This window comes from Amblyomma mixtum, chromosome 7 (assembly GCF_055824585.1).
Source record: "Amblyomma mixtum isolate Tamu chromosome 7, ASM5582458v1, whole genome shotgun sequence".
Classification (NCBI taxonomy): domain Eukaryota; kingdom Metazoa; phylum Arthropoda; class Arachnida; order Ixodida; family Ixodidae; genus Amblyomma; species Amblyomma mixtum.
This window is the reverse complement of record NC_143018.1, coordinates 70207078-70225785: the sequence shown is the minus strand read 5'-3', so window position 1 is coordinate 70225785 and position 18708 is coordinate 70207078. Positions and strand designations below refer to the sequence as shown.

At 44.1% G+C, this 18708-nt stretch overlaps 1 protein-coding gene across 6 annotated transcripts; it reads left to right on the top strand.

The window, feature by feature from the left end:
• The first annotated feature begins 2256 nt into the window (after positions 1-2256).
• Positions 2257-17531, top strand: LOC149336397 (uncharacterized). Of its 6 annotated transcripts, none has more exons than XM_089552872.1 (3): positions 2257-2444; positions 6848-6890; positions 13886-17531. In XM_089552872.1, the coding sequence occupies exon 3, from the start codon at positions 13915-13917 to the stop codon at positions 14299-14301; it is 387 nt and encodes a 128-aa protein (XP_089408998.1). In that variant the 5' UTR covers positions 2257-2444; positions 6848-6890; positions 13886-13914; the 3' UTR covers positions 14302-17531. The 6 variants fall into 6 exon arrangements, with proteins under 6 accessions (XP_089408998.1, XP_089408995.1, XP_089408997.1 ...); XM_089552869.1 differs by having other exon boundaries at positions 10960-17531; XM_089552871.1 differs by having other exon boundaries at positions 2257-2488.
• Positions 17532-18708: the final 1177 nt, after the last annotated feature.

Here is an 18708-nt window from a genome sequence, read left to right as displayed (position 1 = left end):
CCAAGGGGTGCCATTTGCTTAATGTCTCGAGGAGATTCCGGTTTGACACTGATCATGTTCGAAACATTTCGTCTGATGCACATGGTCTGATGTCGCTTTCTTTGTGTGCATTTTCATGTTGCAGGGGGACTGTTTTTCGCTCTTGAACAGCGAGAGTAGCCACAAGGTAGTGCAGTTACCTATGGAAAGAAATATACATGGTCTGTTCTGAAAGTAGTAGGACTGATTTTTTTAAACAAACTTTATTCAAGAGAATACTACAAACGATTACCATTTTTCAAGGTAGCACCCTTCCGCACCTACACGCTGCTGCCTATGAGTTTGACATTTTTTGTACGCCTCCAGGAACGCCTGGACCGGAATGCTGTTTAGCTCCCTCGTCACGGCCTGTTGAACCACCTCTACCGATCCGTGATGTTTCCCCTCGAGCGTCGATTTTATTCTCGGGAACAGAAAAAAGTCTGGCGGGGCCAAGTCGAGGCTGTAGGGGGGCTGAGGCAGCGTTGCCGCCTTGCGCTGGGCAAAAAATCGGGGTCCTCATTCACATGAAGGAGAAGAACCTACCGGTTGGCCTTTTCCTCCTCTGACAACACTCCCGGCACCAACTTCGCGCACGCTTTCCTCATGGATAAGTTTTCTGTCACGATCTCAAAAACTTGGGTTTGAGGAATGCTGAAGTCACCAGCAATTCTCTGATACTCATTTTACGATCACTGTTAAGTAAAGGTTTCACTCTCTACACATTTTCGTTGGTCTTGCTGGTCGAAGGGCGTCTGGAGCGGTTGTCTTCCTCCACTCTTTCCTTACCTTCTCGTAACAGCTTGTGCCACTCAAAAAACACCTGATCTACCCATGGAAGCTTCACCGTGGGCCTCCTTAATCATGTTGTGAGTCTCTTTGCCCATTTTACTAAGATTTACTCAAAATTTGAGCGCGTGTCGTTGATCGAGCAAACGTTCGACTATTCTGCGTGACGAGACATTTCGACAGGGGTTCACAGTACAAGCGACCTCCTCTCTTCAGCGGCCGAGAGCCTACTGCCGATTTTCCCCAGCATTCCCAATATCCCCCTTCAACGATCCTGCACGCGCAGACCAGCTCTCTTCCGCCCGTTCGTCCAGGAAACTTTCAGAATAGACCCTGTAATTGCTATGGAAAGAAAAATGATAGGTGTAACGTTAAGAGACTGAAAGTGGGCAGAGTGGGTGAAGGAAGTAACGCGGGTTAACGACATCCTAGTCGAAATCAAAAGGAAGAAATGGGCTTGGGCAGGGCATGCAATGCGAAGGCAAGATAACCACTGGTCCTCAAGGGTAACGGAGTGGATTCCAAGAGTGGATGCCAGGCAAGCTGGCAAAGGACAGGCCTGGTTAATTGGAGACATATGGGAGAGGCCTTTGCTCTGCAGTTGGCTTAGTCAGGCTGATAATGATGAGATTGAGTTCTGTTACATTGTGGTTTGATACATTTAATTTCTGTCTACATTTTGTCTAACTCCACTTTGAGAGTTGAAAAAGCGCTGACAAAAGTTTCTGTTGGAAATGAGAAAAAAAGAATGGCGTGAAAATTTAAAATGCACGAGCAAAGGTTCTGGCGTACCTGCGGCAACAGAATTAGTGTGACACAAGCTGACCTTTTAACTTATCAGACATGAGGGTATGTGAAAATGATGTATTTTAGTATGTGGTTTTGACAATATAGTATATACAAAGTCTTCTAGAAACGTAGACTATTCCTTCCTTATTGCTATATTTAAAGATAGCTTTGTTCAAGAAACCATGCATGGTCGTAGAGTGGTGTGAAAATGCTGGAGAAATGCAGGAACAAAATGTGAAAGAAATCAAAGCCAAAAAACACTGGAAAACAACGGTGTAATGAAGATAGATTCTAAGTGCTTGCATTCAAATTAAGAATCATCATGCGATATGTCAGTGCAAGTACTAAAGCAGCTCTCATTTTTAATTTACAAACACTTTCGTTCGTTATTTTCCGCACAAAAACGATCACTACGCCGGTTGCGGAGAACACATGCCGGCGTTCTTATTCGGCTAGCAGACGACGCGTTCGACTGGTTGGACGATTTTGATGATGATGAGACGAGGTCCTTTTTTTTCATCGAGAAGTCAACGGGGTTACCCGATTAAAAAAAAATGTAGATTAAAAAGTAACATAACATGAAAAAGAAAGAAACACTTCTAAAGCACTGATCAATGCTCCTCGAGTGCCGCCAGTTAGCAGTAAAAGGAATCACGCGCCCTCAACATGGCTGCCGTCATAGCGACGGTGCGACGGAAAGTGAAAAGCTATGGAGAAAGGAGTTGACAGACGTCGAAATGTGAGGCTGTGGCTAGTGAATTGTGCTCTGCCGTTCTGCGTGGGATTCATACATTTCGTTGCGAGCCGTTTCGGTGCACGGACTTCAAAAGTGAGCCGCAGACATTTCGGTACGCGCACAAAACCGTCGCTAGCTCTTCACTGCTGCAGAATGGTCGGTGCATGCATGTTTCACTACTCATATTTATATTTCCTTCGCTTGGTATTATTTTTTACGGAGAATGTGGTGCCAGCTGCCCGTGTCAACACGAAGGCTCTCGGATTGGTTTCCATGTTGGCTGGTTCTCTCTTCATGGGCGCCGCTCCTCATGTGACTTCACATTTGCCCCCCAGCTTGCCACTTGCAGAGAACTGATCGCTTATCTGTGCTGCTAAGATAATTTCCCAAGAAAACGAATGAACTGGAGTCATGGGACGCTCTCGCGTACGCACTGGTCTGTGCGTAGCTGCCAAAAGATAACGCCTTGCAGGGGCTTAAAGTTGTGCGGGGGCGCGTATTAGTCAAGTTTGTGACTTTGTCAAGCGATTTGTTTCTATAGGTTCTAGGTTTGCTCTCCTTTTTTCCCAGCAACACTAAACATGTTATTTTCAGCCCCAAAGTGTGAAATGCCTAAGCCCCTTAAGGATGATATAAATTCAATGAAATGAAGTTGCTGGAGTGAGAGAATGGTCTTATAACCTGCTGTTGCAAAAGCTGATGTTGCGCTCAATCTTGATGGTTGACTGCACAATGTGTTATGCTTTGTATGAAAACAAAGTAACCTTGCGTATTTCGGTTTACGAGTAGTTGTGGCTTTACAGAAATCTGAGGAAAAAAAAAAAAAACCTGAACCCGGACCCCTGGTTTTTGAAGTGCGAACGTATAAACCAAGGAATAATTGTAAACAAATACACTGCTTGGCACTGCTAGCCAATGCTAGAGAAAGGCTGATAATCGAAGAAAAAGTTGTTCTGTAAAAGCAAGGATGTTAAAGAAAACTGTTTATGGTATTCTTTTCATAATTGAAAATGGGTACATTAAAATGGGTACATTAGGGACCTGGCAGAAACGTTGAGTGAAAGACATAACAATGGAAATAGAATAAACACCAAAATGCCCTGCATAGAACAACATAAATAGAATAAAAACACCTTAGCAGCAAAATGTCCTGCATGGAACAATGGAAAAAACGCCTTAGCACCGTGCCAAAATGTCTTCCATGGAACTGTTTTGCTTCGTTATCATCAGTCTTTCTACGCCCACTGCAGGGCAAAGGCCTCTCCCGTATCTCTCCAATTAAGCCGGTCCCGTGCCAGCTGCGACCATCATTATCCCCGCGAACTGCCTAATCTCATTCGCCCACCTAACTTTCTGCCGCCCCCTGCTACGCTTGCCTTCTCTTGGGATCCACTGCGTTACCCTTAACGACCAGCGGTTATCTTGCCTTCGCATTACATGCCATGCCCAAACCCATTTCTTCCTCTTGGTTTCGGCTAGGATGTCATTAACCCGCGTTTGTTCGCTGGCCCAAATTGCTCTCTTCCCGTCTCTTAACGTTACAACTATAATTTTCTTTGCCGTAGCTGGCTGCGTTGCCCTCCCCATACGTGAGTACCGGGAAGATACAGCTGTCGGTTATTTTCTGTTAGAGGGTCCGAAATTTAAAAATAAAAAAGTAATACCCCTCTCAAGCGCGCAAGGATTCCTTAATTAGATCACTAATTAACTAAGCACACCAATTTATTTTTCTAGTTTTTATTTTAGGGGCCATGTATTTGCAGAATTGGAGCTCTTGTTCCAAACGGGCCAGCTGAGGAAAAGATTTTTCAACAAATTTGTAGGTGGCTTCACGCCGCAACGCAACGGCAGCGAGGGCGTTACGTATGACGTAGATCGCTCCGCCCTGTGCTTTGCGTCACACTGCTGACGTCATCTGAGGCCCAAACGCGCATGCCCAGACGGGCGGGCCGGCGGCGTCGCTGCCAGTTTCGCTTCGCTCCGCGGCACTTACGATCCGGCCTCAAAGTGACTGCGTGACCTTTTTCGCTTGTGGCATGTGACAGCGTCAACCTCGGAAAGGCGTCGTGGAGTCTCATGTAAGGAGGTTATCCTTCAGTGAAAAGGTGGACTTGAGTGTCGCGTGTGTGAACACGATCCGCGAGGCCGCGGAGCGAAGCGAAACTGCTGGCAGCGATACCGCCGGCCCACTGGTCTGTGCCTCAGGTGACGTCAGCAGCGTGACGCACGCAGGGAGGGATCTACACCATACGCGTTCGCTGCCTGTGTGTGTGTGTGTGCGTGTGCGTGTGTGTGTGTGTGTGTGTGTGCGTGTGCGTGCGTGCGTGCGTGAAGCCGTTACCAGAATGACTTTTTTTTTTTCGCCTCGTAACGCGCTCTTCAAATATAATGAATTTTTTTTTCTTACCTAAGCTGTTTCACGAGCCCCAATTCTGAAAATATAACATTCCTCTGAAATAAAAATGAGAAAAGTTAATGTATTTAGTTAACTACAAACTTCAGTTAACTTTTTAGTTAACTAGCCATAGCCCCAGGGCTAAAATAAATCTAAAGCAAGTTACCCTTTTAAAAAAAAATTGGACCCTTTAAAAAAATAACACCCAGTATGCTTTTCTCTTAAGGGGTACTGGTAAACTGATATTCATGATCTGATCTAGAGAACCTGCCAAATGCACTCCACCCATTCTTATTCTTGTTATTTCACTCTCGTGGTCCGAATCTGCGGTTACTATTTTACCACATCCAGTGCCTCGCTACCTATTGTAAACTGCTGTTCCCTTCCAATACTTTTGAACATTACTTTAGTTTGCTGCATATTAATTTTTGGACTCACTGTTCTGCTTTGATGTCTAGGTTATTGATCATGCATTGCAATTTGTCTTCCGGGTTACTTAGTGAGGGAATGTCATTAGCATATCGCAGGCTACTAAGGTATTCTCCATTAACTCTGATCCCCTGTTGTTCCCAATCAAAGTCTCTGAATACCTTTCGTAGTAGTCGTAGTAGTAGTCGTAGTAGTAGTCGTAGTAGTAGTAGTAGTAGTAGTAGTAGTAGTAGTAGTAGTAGTAGTAGTAGTAGTAGTAGTAGACCTTTATTTGGCCATAATTTGTAGGTCGAGCGTGTTGACCGGTAAATTACAACCGAATAAAGGTCTACTACTACTACTCCTGTTTACAGGCTGTGAATAGCACTGGAGATATAGTGTCTTCCTGCCTAACGCCCTTCTTTATGGGGATTTTATTATTGTCTTAATAGTGGCTTTGTAGCCGCTATAGATATCTTCCAGTACTTTCACCTGTGGCTTTTCCACACCATGGTTTCAAAACTTTGTAGGAAGTGGACAGTAAGCTGATCAATCTGTAATTTTTTGAGTCCTTGACGTCCCCCTTCTTATGGATTAAGATTATGTTAGTGTTCTTCAGATTCCAGTATGTGAAGGTCATGAGGCATTGCGTATACGGGGTGGCCAGTTTTTCTAGCACAGTTTCCCCTCTGTTCTTCAACAGATCTGCTGTTACCTGATTCTCACCAGCTGCTTTCCCCCTTTGCATTGCTTCTAAGCCTTTCTTTACTTCCTCCTTCGTTGCTAGCAGAATATCCACTTTGCTCTGCTGCTTCTTTCATTATCGTCCTGATTACTTCAGCTACTGTATAGATCTGGGTAGAACTCCTCGGCTACATTAACTATCTTATCCACTTGGTGATCACATTGTCCTACTTGTCTTAGTGCATAAATCAGATGTATTCTCAAAAAGACAAGCAGGGCAACACTTCAAAGTGTCCTAAACTTGTTCTGTGCTCAGTGGTAGCAATTTCAGGCTTTTATCTTTTCTGGCTAGGCTGGTAAGGCAGTCTATTAAATAATCAGCAATAAAAGCAATTGAGTAACACGTGATTAAGACTTTTCGATTAACAGCTCGCATTAAATATGTATAAACTCCCAACAGGCTGTAAACTGTGGGAAGGTTAAGAATGTACACCTGTAGTTAGGCTGACAAGAGCCCATTTAGGACTGCAGTGTGTGTTTTTCATTCACAGGTGCACATTCTTTTTTGCTGTCACCCTTTTAGCAAGTTTAAATATCACTTTGTCAACTCTATAATCAGCTGTACTTGTGAGAAATGGATGCCATACTTGGTGACTTGCTAGGCAGTTGCAGCAACGTCTGCAGAGTCATGCAAACTGTGTTGAATGTTTAGAGGAACTTGTCAAGGAGGCATCATTAAAGTGTTGCCATGTGAGCCAGCTGTTGACATAACTTGCAAATGCAGGCGCTTACTTTGAACTCTTTTACAAAAAATTTGGTTGTCTCTTTGCGTGGCTTCTTGTACAAGGATCCAGCAAATTAGCATCATGCACAGCACTGCTGGAACTGCCCAAGTCAGCCATTCCACTAAACTCCATCGGTTCACCTTTTAAATAGGCGGCAGCTCCCCAATATGTAGTATGTGCACTTAAGTGGACAAGCATCGTGGCTTCTGATGTAGAGGTTTCCTTATCTGTTCTACTTTGCAGGCACCAAAGACGACATCGACGGGCCAGTGAACACCAGTTGAAGGTGGCAAAAACTTTCAAAAGAACTGCCTTCCACATTTGTGGGACAGTATCTTTACCAAAGTGCATAGCCCTTGTGAACTGTCTCTTTTGGCCGTGTGACACCAACAGCTCACCCAAATTGATGAGCTTTAAGTGATGGCCCTGCACAGGCTGACAGTGTGCACAGACATTGGAACATTATTCTTGAACATGGAACTTTATTCCTGGACATTGCAGTCACATTATAGAGCATGTTCAGATGTGCGTTTTGCTCTTGTAGTGTGTTAGTTGCAGCATCTGCTTAAGTGAGAGCACTTTAGGGAGAAGAGGCACTGACTCATTTTTAGTGTAGCTGATATCATGTTTATAAGTGCTGCCTTTGCTCATTGAGTGTGATTTTTGTGTTGTGTAGTTAAATACATTGTTTTTGTAGGTTTTCATTTGTTTTTTTTTTTTAATTTCGGAAGTTTTGGGAAGCATCCTTGTGAATGCCTGCCCAAGTGGCTGAGCCAATCAGCTGCTGAGCACAAGTTGACAGCTTTGAAGGAAATCAAATGAAGTACAGATATACTAAAAGGGTCGTTTTCTGTAAAAGCCATAAGTCAATAAATAGGCTGCCCCAGGAATTAGTGTCCGCAATGTCCAGTGAATCTTTTGCTTCATCTTTGATTCATGCTGTTGTTTCTATAATTGACTAGATTTAAATTGTGCTGCATTATTTTTTTTTATTCTACCTGTGTTTGTTGTACTGTCTACGTTGAAATATCATTCCCCTCCGCTGTAATGCCAAACAGTGCTTTGGTTAAAGTGATAAATAACTGTTGTGAATGTGTATCTATGGAGGTGAACCGAAGAAATCAGTTGTGTGTTGAAACTTGCTTTGGTGCGTGTTAAAGAACCCCTGGTTGTTGAAATGAACCGGAACCCTTCACTGCAGTGTGCCTCTTTGACCGCGCAGTGTAGGTTCGGCTTGTAAAAAATGATTATACCTAAAGGACAGGGTCCATGAAAAGTGTGAAGGAGTTGAGCATTTTGTCTGTGCCAGAGTCGCTCTCCTTAATGTAATGTGGACCTACGGCGGTGACTTAGTGGCTTTGGCAGGATGTTAAACCACATAATTTGGAGTTTACAATTTTATGGTGTAACATGGTGCCTGCATTTCACTGTTCTTGCAAGTTTGAAATTTTTATAACGCACAGTGTGTAAGAGGGGGGTTTGTTCAGAGAGATGGAGCAATGGTGAGTAGTCCAAGGGCAGACAGTTCAAGTGCAGCTACACATACAACGATAGCCGTGCCTTTGGGACAAATGCTTGTTGTCATCTTTACAAATGTAATAATCAGTTCAGTGTGAATGTCTTGCTACTGATAAAAAGCCGTAATGAACTCTTAGCAGTTCTCTTGTACTCTCTTCTAATGGCACCGTTGTGTTTACTACCTCTGCTGATTCTTTAATACGAGTCTCCCAATGAGAAGGAGGAAGAAGAAAAGAAAAATCTCTATGCTGTCTCTTCAAGGAATGGGACATTAAACCGTTTTTTTTTTTTTATATATAATGGGTTTATTTCATGCCTTGAGTGTTGGTTGTCTCGTAATGAGCACCTCAGAATCTTTTCTTTGGGTGGCGGGAGGCATCCCCCTTTGCCTAACATTAAATTAATTTTTCGCTTGGTAATGTTCAAAAATTCTTCATGCGTAATCGTGTAGCACCTCGTGTTGTAATTTCAGTAACCTCCTTCAGGTGAGCCGCTCTTCTTTACTGAAAGGCAGATCGTTTTTCAGTTGTGCTGTCCATGGGCTGTTATGATCACCTTATTTTCGTTGTGGTAAGCCTATTTTCAGTGCTCACCTATGCGTACAACCAATCTCTCATACACTGGCTGTTGGAGTTGGCACCGAGGCTCCCCGAGGGAGGCTTTGTATACCGGGTGTTTTTTTTTAGAAGGTCCAAAATTTTTAAAGAAAGGTAAATTCCTTTAGGTTTATTTTAACCCTGGGGCTATACTGAGGACTTCGGCGGACGCCAGGTAAGAGGCAAACTACTTTAATTAGTTTGCTGATTAACTGAATACCTTAATTAACTTCTATAATTTTTATTTTAGGGGATATGTTGTATTAGCAGAATTGGAGATTGTCTTCTAAGCAGTCCAGCCAAGAAAAAAAAAATTGATGAAAAAATTTTTTGCGCGCGTTACAAAACGAGAAAAAGTCACCCTGGTAGGCAGCTTCACACTGTAACACAGCGTCTGTGAGCGCGTGTGACGTAGCTCGCTCCGCCCTGCGCTTTTGTGTCAGTGCGTTATTGTTCCAACGCGGCATTCCGTGAGGCCGCGGAGCGAATCGAAACAAGCAGCGATAGTGCAGGCCACCGTCCGGGCTTCAGGTGATATCAGCCGCCGTGTGATGCAAAGCGCAAGGCGGAGCGAACTACGTCAGAGGCGCTCCTCGCCGCTGAGTTGCGGTGTGAAGATTCCTACCAGGGTGACTTTTTCGCGCCGCATACCGTGTGTGAAAAATTTTTAATTGAAACTGTTTTTTCTCTGTTGGACTGTTTGGAGGACGATCTCCAATTCTGCGAATACAACATAACCCCTAAAATAAAAATTAGAAAGGTTCATTAACATATTTAGTTAATGAGCGAACTAATTAAAGCAGTTGTCCTCTTGCCTGGCGCCCGTCGTAGCCTCTAGTATAGCCCCAGTGCTAAAATAAATCTAAAGCAATTTACCTTTTTTTTTAAATTTTGGATCTTTTAGAAAAAAACACCCGGTACATTGCTGGTTGGCTTACACATACACACACTTGCACGCACACACACGTACACGCACACATGCACACACGTACACACAGCTCAGAGTAATGTTAAGAAAGTGCACTTCCCATGAATTCATGTGCTGGATGTGCTGCCAGTACCTTATTCAAGCATATGACGCTTATTTCTTCAGTGTGTGCTGCATTGCTAACGTGTGAAGGTGAATTGTGCATTGCTGGCAAAAGTGAAACCTTTTTGCCTATGATGGTGCAGAGCTGGCTGTGATGCATTGCAAGTACGGCTTACCATCCTCAGAAAACACGCATTGGGAAAGGTGGCTACTACACTGCACCGTGTATCTGGCTACACCACAGTGCACAAGATCTAGACTCATGTGAAAGACTGCTTTTGGAAATGCTTCCTATAATAACGCCTTTGGCTTGTCTACTTTTGAGTTGTCTGTGATTGTAGATATGCTCTGTGAGTTTGAATTAACAATGAATGAGCTGGGTGCATGTTGAATGAAATTAATCTGAGTGCATTGTTGACCTGTTTGTGTATTTCGCTGCTTTCTGTTGACGATTTGTAATATGCCTCATGTTTAAACCTGACAGAATGATGTGGATGCAGCATTCTGCTTATTTCATAAAACCCCATTAGGAGTGCTACAAGTTCTACACTGTCCATCCATTACTGTGCCACCTTGCGATTGTAAGCATCTGTGGGAAAGGACAAATCGGTGCTGTAGCCTTCCTGATATGTAGATCACTGTAGCACTGTATGTAAAAATAGCTCCAGATACCTGCATGCACTTTGCCAGGCATATTTCAATATAGCACGTTGAGCAGTTCGACATTTTAGTGATTAGATAATCTGCACCTATTTGAGATTTTGCTTGGTGTGCCGAGAGATGTAAGCAGTCAGAATTCAGCGCCCTCTACTACACTGTGCCTCAAAGAGTAGAGATGGAGTTCTAATCATTATCACAAATATCACAGCACGAGGCATGTAGAAAGCCCAACTGCATAGAATTCCTAAACATTCAGGACATATAGCATTGCACATAGAGCAGCATGATATATGTGCATGTAGTGGACACTGTGGTGACATACTGTTATGGTAATACTGAAGTGATGCCGTTTTGTTCTGAACATTAAATGCAGCTTTCTCTACCTATTAATTCTTTATTGTTAAACCTGAGTGAAAGGTGACGGGCAGTGCCATCGTGATATGAGGAAATGAGCATTGTGCATGTTTTTTTTTTTGTGTATATGGGAGTGTTATGTTGTGCATCGGCGATCTGCATGTATGAGTAATGACACGCGATCTATTTTGGTGCAGGTCCGGCGATCTCGCTCCTTGAAGATGTCCTCCCACCTGCACAAAACCTGCAGGCTGAGAGGCAGCTACTACAGTGCCCCGAGTGCAGCTACTGCACAGACTTCATCGTCGCCATGGAGGATCACCTGAGTACACACATCAGCGAGCGTCCCTTCCAGTGCAGCCACTGTGGCAGAGGATTCAAGCGGGCAGCCCACCTTGTGGAACACAGCCGCATCCACACGGGCGAGAAGCCGTTTTACTGCCAGCTGTGCCCCTTGAGCTTCACCCAGAAGGCGAGCTTAGTGCGACACATGCGAGCACACGAGGACAAGGGGCGGTTCCGGTGTCGCTTTTGCTCAATGGCGTTTGCTCGTGGGTACCTACGGACGAACCATGAAGTTAAAAAGCATGCGAGGAACAGCGCACTTTGATAAAGCTATTGGCCGCTTTGTCAGCGTTCTGCCTCGATAAAGTGTTCCCGGGAGCATATGCATAGGCTTAATTGAAGAAAGCTAAGTGGCATGCATTTTTGATTTGTATTAGCGGTACATTTTGGGTTGTTCCACTAACTAAGGCACGGAAAATTGCTGTGAGCCTCAGTAACACTCTATGCTTTGTGTATTTACATTGCACCTGTTGCATTTTTTTTCTTTTCTTTTCTTTTTTGATGCTCAGGACTGCAATAGTTCTGGCAATTCTAGCCCCTGGTGCATTTCTTTTCGTTTTAGGAATGTGTGCTATAGAGGAAGCGAAAATTGTTCGTAGACGATGGTGCGAAGTGTTTTTGTAAGACTGCAAGACCATTCTCATGATACTTTGATGATCTGCAAGTCTTGCCTGCCCTAATGAGTATTTGGGGAATCATTGGAGGAATTTTTCGTACATTGACTGTTGTGTTTATTACACTTTCGTGTTGTGTTGCTGAATGAAAGGTATTTGTTCTTCACTGGCTGCTTAAATATCATAGTTATTTATGAACATGGGTAGATCTATAGAATAACTTCTGTTGTACATATCACATGCAAGGTAGTGGATGTGTATTTAGTTTAGTATCGCAATGTCCAGAGAATTGCAAGCGCTGTGTGACTGTGATATTCCATAAGGAACTTCTTTGTATTGTTCTTCTTGTAAATAACATTTTGATGCACTGATGTGCTGTTAACTAGTCACTGACAAAGGTAGAAATGGTTTTGTCAGTTTTTTTGCAACACTGATGTGAACCTCAAATTATTTTTTTATGGAATGTGCAGTGTACTTATGTAACTCTAGTGTTGTTTTTTGCATTGTAACAACAGTAGTTTGTTCTTCTGGGGCTGAAATCTTGTAACTGCACTTTTACGTGGCAATACTTTGTCATTGCCCCCCCCCCCCCCCCCCCCTTCCCTTGTTCCCTCTTGTCCTAAAAAGGACCGTTTAAGATACTCCGAATGAATAATAAGATATAACTGTGGTAAGCGCGCAATATAACACGTTTAGCGACTTGTCGAGAAGAGATTTCACTGTGTGTCTTTCTTTTGCCATTGAGGTGACTACAGCATTTGAGTGATTATAATTTGTGCTGGAAAACAGAAATTTTTGCTAAATTCTGCTGATGTATGTGGGAGCCGTACTTCCAGAATTTTTTCTTATCTTCGTGGGATGTTTTTCCTTGTGGTGCTTCTGCTTGTGCGTAACAATGTCCTTGATTCATCCAGTATTGCGCCCACACAGGAAAAGCTTAGCATGGTAGACCATTCAAACTCGTGTGCAGTGTCCCCTGCTTTGGTGAGCTGCTAAAACCAGTGTTCACCTGGCCCTAGGTTTTACGTTATTTCTTTGTGTGGCATCTAATGCGTTTTACGTGTGCATTTTCTCGAGTGGAGCTCAATTTGATTGTACCTGTTATTTCATAGATGTGTTCACATAGTGTCCTCACATAAGGGAGGACTTGGGATAAGCTTCCACCGTCAGAGGTTCTTTAATGTGCACTGACATCACTCAGCCCGTGGCTGTCTTGAGTTTCACCTCCAGTGAAACGCTGTGGCTGGGAATTGGTCCTCGAGCTTAGCATCTGAGCGCCCTAACCTCTGAGCCACTGCGTGGGTAGAAAAGTTTTTATAGTTAGTATAGTTAGGGGATTTGCGTGCTCTCAGTCTCCTTGTTTTGGGTAGCAACCCACCCAGCTTGCACCATGTTTAAATATTGATTGCCCAATAATCAGAGTATGAGAATAGTTATTTTTAATGGCCGTTTAATAGACAAGAGGATTGCATGTCTGCTTGGCTAGTTAACGTCTTGAATATAGGGTTCTGTGTTAGTCAATTTTTTTGTCTTTGTTGTTATGCAGGCTGTCTTGTTTGCTCATCTTTTTTTAATTGCTTGTTGAGTAGTGCTTTAATACTAGTTTACTTATAGCTGTTGGTGTTGCAGATAGTATGATGCTGACTTGAAATATTGGTGACAAGAAGTCATAGTGTTTTAGTGCAATACTTGCATTGGGGAATTTCCCTGAGGTTGAGGGCATGGATGCTGTATGTCTTAGCTGTAAGCTGCTGCATTCTTTAGCTAGCCACCTAAAATGATATCCTATTGGTAAGCCCTATCAAGGACATGCCAGTTTGGTGACGTGTCATTATACAGCATTTCAAACATCCGTAGGTGACTGTCTAACTTGTTCTTCGCGTGTCTTTACTTACAAGTCTCCTTACTTACCTTCTCAGTGGCTTATTGTCTCTTTCTTTTTTCTCTTCAGTGTATAAAAATGGTGTTCTGACGTGTGATAAAATATAGCATGCACTGCTTTTGTTATCTGCATGACATACAAGGTGATCCACGCTTAGGGTGAATACGCGAGCATGTGGCCACGCTCTTCAGAGCGCCTTTGCATGGTGTTAGGCTTTTCAGTGATCCCGATAAGTGTATGCCTTCGCACTTGAGTGAACATGTGCCACCTCCTACGGTGCAGGCTTCTTTGCGGTGCACCACAAAGATGGCATGCCACTCGGAGAAGGCAGGTCGGGCAGAGGGCAGCTGCTGCACTGCGCCATGTGCAACTACACCACAGCGCGCCGCAGTCACATGCAGTACCACCAGAGGGCGCACACGGGTGAACGACCCCACCTGTGCAGCTACTGCAACAAGGGCTTTGTGAAGAAGTGCCACCTGGTGACGCACCTCCGCATTCACACAGGCGAGAAGCCGTACAAGTGCCACATGTGCCCCATGGCCTTCACGCAGAAGATAACCCTCGTTGCACACCTGCGAGCGCACACGGGCGATAAGCCTTTCCGGTGCCACTTTTGTCCCAAGGCATTCGCCCTGGGATCAAAAATGAGGTACCACGAAGAGAGGGACCATGGGGGAAGGAGCACTGCTCCATAAGCTGCTGGCACATTCTGCCAGCATCTGACAGGTAGCAGTATTGCCAGCCAGTTTCGTACAAGCAATGGATTTGCCAGTTTGTTGACGTGGAGACTGCTTGAAGTATGCCGTTTGGCAAGGACCATGTATCTGTAGTGGTAGTGGACTTCTGCAAAGGACAAGCTGGTTTGTTACGTTAGTCCATGGTATCAGCATGCAGGTGTCGTGGTAAGAAAAACCCGCAGGGTTGTAGAAGATGGCTGTGAGTGCATGTAATGTAAGATGAGCCATCGGGGTACTGTGGGATTTGATGGACTGCTTGATGGATCATGCGAGGGGAGTACGTAGACTGTGGCGTTTTATAGGCATAACTGGTGGGGTTGGAAGGCAAAACAGATGTATGCCTAAGGCCCCTAGCTTCCCGCGAGACCGCGATTCCGCGAAAAGTCGCGTATTTAAGCATTTTCCACTGAATTTGGTGTTGGCAGCCATATACTAATTTTTTTATAGTTGTTGCACGGGCAGCAGTAGGAACAACAAAGTGCTGGAAAAGTAATAAGTTACCTTATTTGCATAAATATAACATGTGGAGCTTGAGATCTCAGGAACACTTTAAAAGAAACATCATTACGATTGTAACAAAATCCATCCGAAACTGTGCAGACCAACCATAGCCGAAGAAGAAACCTCATATTATTTCTCTGTTAGAAAGATGAAAAAGGTGAAGATTTCGATGTCCTGTCTTTGTGGCTTGGAATGCAAGAAGTGACCCTAACACACTCTTTCATTGCTGTCGATGTGGAGATTTTGTATCAGTTGCTATTCGTTGAATGCGGATAACACGAGACATTACCTAATGCTGTGTTACAACAGCTATCAACAATTTTAGAAGTGGGACCTCTGCAGCATGTAAGGAATGTGCTCAAAAATTAGACCTGCATGTTTTTTTTTCAGGTATCTTATGCCTTCCGCACAATCTTGCAGATTCTTAACTCTGCATCTGCTGAATTTGATATTTTCTGCCACAGAAAGTCGAGGACCTTATGTGTGCCTGCTCAATGGCCTTATTCAATAGAATTAATAATGACAGAATTGCTTTCCATGTTGCGGTTTCAGTTCTCTTCGAGATGTAGTGGTATTAATGGGCTTAACAGAGGACTTCAAGTGCTATTAGAACAAGGTGCAAAGGCTGAGCTCACTTGGGCTCATCTACAGTGTGAGCTACATTCCATAACCCATGTTGTGTGTTTAGGCATCATTGGGGAATAAGAAAATAAAGCGAGCATTGCAGGTGCAGTTTCCAGTTTTCATTTGTTGTGCAAGACATCTGTTTATATTTCATCTGCAGTGCTGTACCTTGCTACTATGGCAACATAACCTGCACCTGTGGTTGGTACTGAGCTCACAGAGGAAAATTGTTTGCCTAATAGTAACAGCACATCAGTATATATCATTGTCACGGTTACTTTCATGGGTTCTTGAGTGCTGGCTGCCTCTGTCGTGGGGAAGAACACTGCACAGATTGTATTGTTTTCACCAGCTACTGCTAGGGCTTGGCACATGCGCTGATCAGTAGCGGATAAGCTTAGTTGCAAGCTGTGGTGAAAGCTAGCTATTATCTGCTTCTTTACTGTGTTCTATATATCTTTCGTGCGCATGCAGTGGCGAATTTTCCGTTAGAAGAAAAGTGTTCTTCAAATGTGCATTACCAATCCAAGTTAACACATTTTTCTGGTTACCACAACTATTACCATCTCATGCGTCGATCACTGAAATGAGGGTGCTGTGATGCTATGTACTACCACCTTTCATATAGGGTGGGGCCATCCAGGCCATTTTTTGTCGCAGCCACTGTGATATTATTGTTAGTAGCCATGTTTTGGCGTCTATGGGCAAAGGCTCCAGAGAATACTGCTTCTGAGCATTGGGAGTCTTATTTTAAGAATCATAGCGGTGCACAGTCCATAGGCCCAAGAGCGGCACCTCTGGACTTAGAAATGGACGTCTTTGCTCTGAACAGGTGTGCTTGTATCGATGCGTCCTAATACGATTTAGTTTTTTTTTTGCATGGACAGTGGAAAATGCAGTATCGAGTAATGTGACATGTACTATATTATAGTAATACCAATATATATTAATGTAGACTATTATTTCCAAAGTATTGGAAATTGTATCCATGTCTTTTCTCTTGTATTTGCTGTGTGCTGTCTCTGCTCTGATGTGATGCCGTTGGCCTACATTAGGAAGAATCTTAACACAGGGCTGCTTTAAATATGCAAGCACTGGCCTGTTCTTACAGTGAGAAAAGCTGTGAAAAAAGCAGCTTCTTTTCTGGCAGTGAAGTCATTAATCCAAACTAGCTTGATTCGACGGTCTGGTTTACTCAGTGATGCTTTGGTCTCATCATAATCGCGTGTATTCCACACAGAAATTGCTTGGTTATTCGAATGCATGAGCCTTTGCGGTGATTAATTCGAAATTGATGCACAGCTGAACTGCCCCGGCTACAAAGCAGGACAGTGCATTGACTTGCCTCTGGCTCGATGTGAGTGGTTTCACATCAGTAGCCATGGTAACTGATCTCCAGGCTATCGTAGTGCACGTATAGTTACTACGGTGCTGCTGGTGCTGGATGCATGTGCGGTCTGCCATTATTGGCCGTAACCATCTGCCATCAGCACATGATGCATATCGTCGGCTGTGATCACATTCTCCTGTGATCACATTCCCCTGTGATCACATTCCCCTGTCACTTTCATAGCAAGTGAGGCCTTTGTTCCACTCTGTTTTCCCCACCTGTCCCTCCTTTCCCACATATCTGTTGTGGTACAAGACCGATTAATTTTGACAACCATGACAAGCTGGCACTGACATGTGCCAGCACACATCACAGGCCATGACAGGTTCATCACTCTCCCTGAGTGCTGGGCAGCTGTGCATGTGTGAGAGAGGCCTAATGTGTTCTGACACGTCTCCAGTTGATCGCGCTCTTTTTTTTTATTTGTTTAAACTTCCCATTATTGAAACAGATTGAGAGTTCGAAATTTTGACTGTACAAGACTTCCTGTATTCACTCGTATGACTAATGTGTGGTGTGTTTGCTGATGTGGACTTTAATGTGATCATAGCTCCTACTTGAATCTTCTTGTCGTCTGCATGTGACGGCCTAGTGCGTTCTGTTCATCTTGGGGAGTTTTCGGTGATGGTAGCAACATTATACGTTCTGATAAATAAAAATCAGTGAGTTATCATCATGGCTCCTGTCTTTTCAGTTTGTGTTGATATTTCTAATCCCTGTGTGCTGGTAAATGAATCTCTTACGTATGTGCATCATCCTCTTCTTTTTAATTTTCCCTGCAACTTGCTGGTGACTTGTACTGTGCTCCATCTGTAAGCCTTACAGAGTGACATCCAGGCAGCATTTTACTTATTAACGAGCCGCATTGGCGATATCGTATATTCTAAAGGCCATGTGTGTGACTGCATCACCTTGGGGTGCTAACAGGTCCTGAAAAATAATAAAAGTGTTGCTGAGGGCTTCTTGCCAGGCAGGTCACTGGCGATTTCTTTTCCCTATCTTAAGTTCATCTGTGTGCCTAACGTATAGAGTGGCTTCATATACTAGTGGTTAGGCTATCTTTTCATATTGGAGTATGGCCTTGCTGTACAGAACTGACCCAGAGGTAGTCAAAAACGAGAGCCATCCACTGTGGCATCTCTTTTTCCCATAGTGTCCCTTTGGCATGTAAAACGCCCTTTGCTATAAAATTGCACTTGGAACATGTTGCTTTGCAGCTACATCTGATGGCACACACTGGGGACCACAATTCCAGTGCAGACACTGTGCCAAGTAGATTCAGGTAGACTGGACAGCTGAGGAAATCTGTTGGCATCCACTCTGGGCGAGAAGCTGTTACGATGCCAACTATTTCTCATGGCCTTCACCTTTGCCCACTAACATTTGCGTATGGGTACTTACTGAAGGACCATGAAATGTAGAGCTGGGCAGGTTCAGTGGCTAAAGGTGCTAGTAACCTGTTTACTCTGCGCATGCTATCCAGCGCCTTTGTGACAAATGCAGGCCATAAGGAGGGTTACGGGGGAGGAAATAGTAGAAGTCTTCCCAAGCGGCAGAGGTAATTGGCCCAACGTTGCAAATGGCTGATTAGCTGTGTGCTGGGGTTGTGCTTTAGCTTTCTCGGCAGGCAAGTAACAGCATGGATGAGTAATGCCATTGGATGGAAGTGTCAGGTGGGGTGCTTCGCCTTTGTTTTGGTTCGCTGCGTTTTTTGCTGCCGACCTACTCAGGTGGGCTTGTATGTAGGCTGAACTCCATGTACGCGAAAACTCACGCGAACGCGACAGCGGCAAGCGACGAGCGACGCCGTCGCGCAAAGCAAAATGCCCGTGTCGCTTGTCATGTCGCTC

Excerpts from the sequence above, each read along its gene's own strand:
- LOC149336397 (XM_089552872.1), top strand. The coding sequence starts at position 13,915 with ATGCCACTCGGAGAAGGCAGGTCGGGCAGAGGGCAGCTGCTGCACTGC.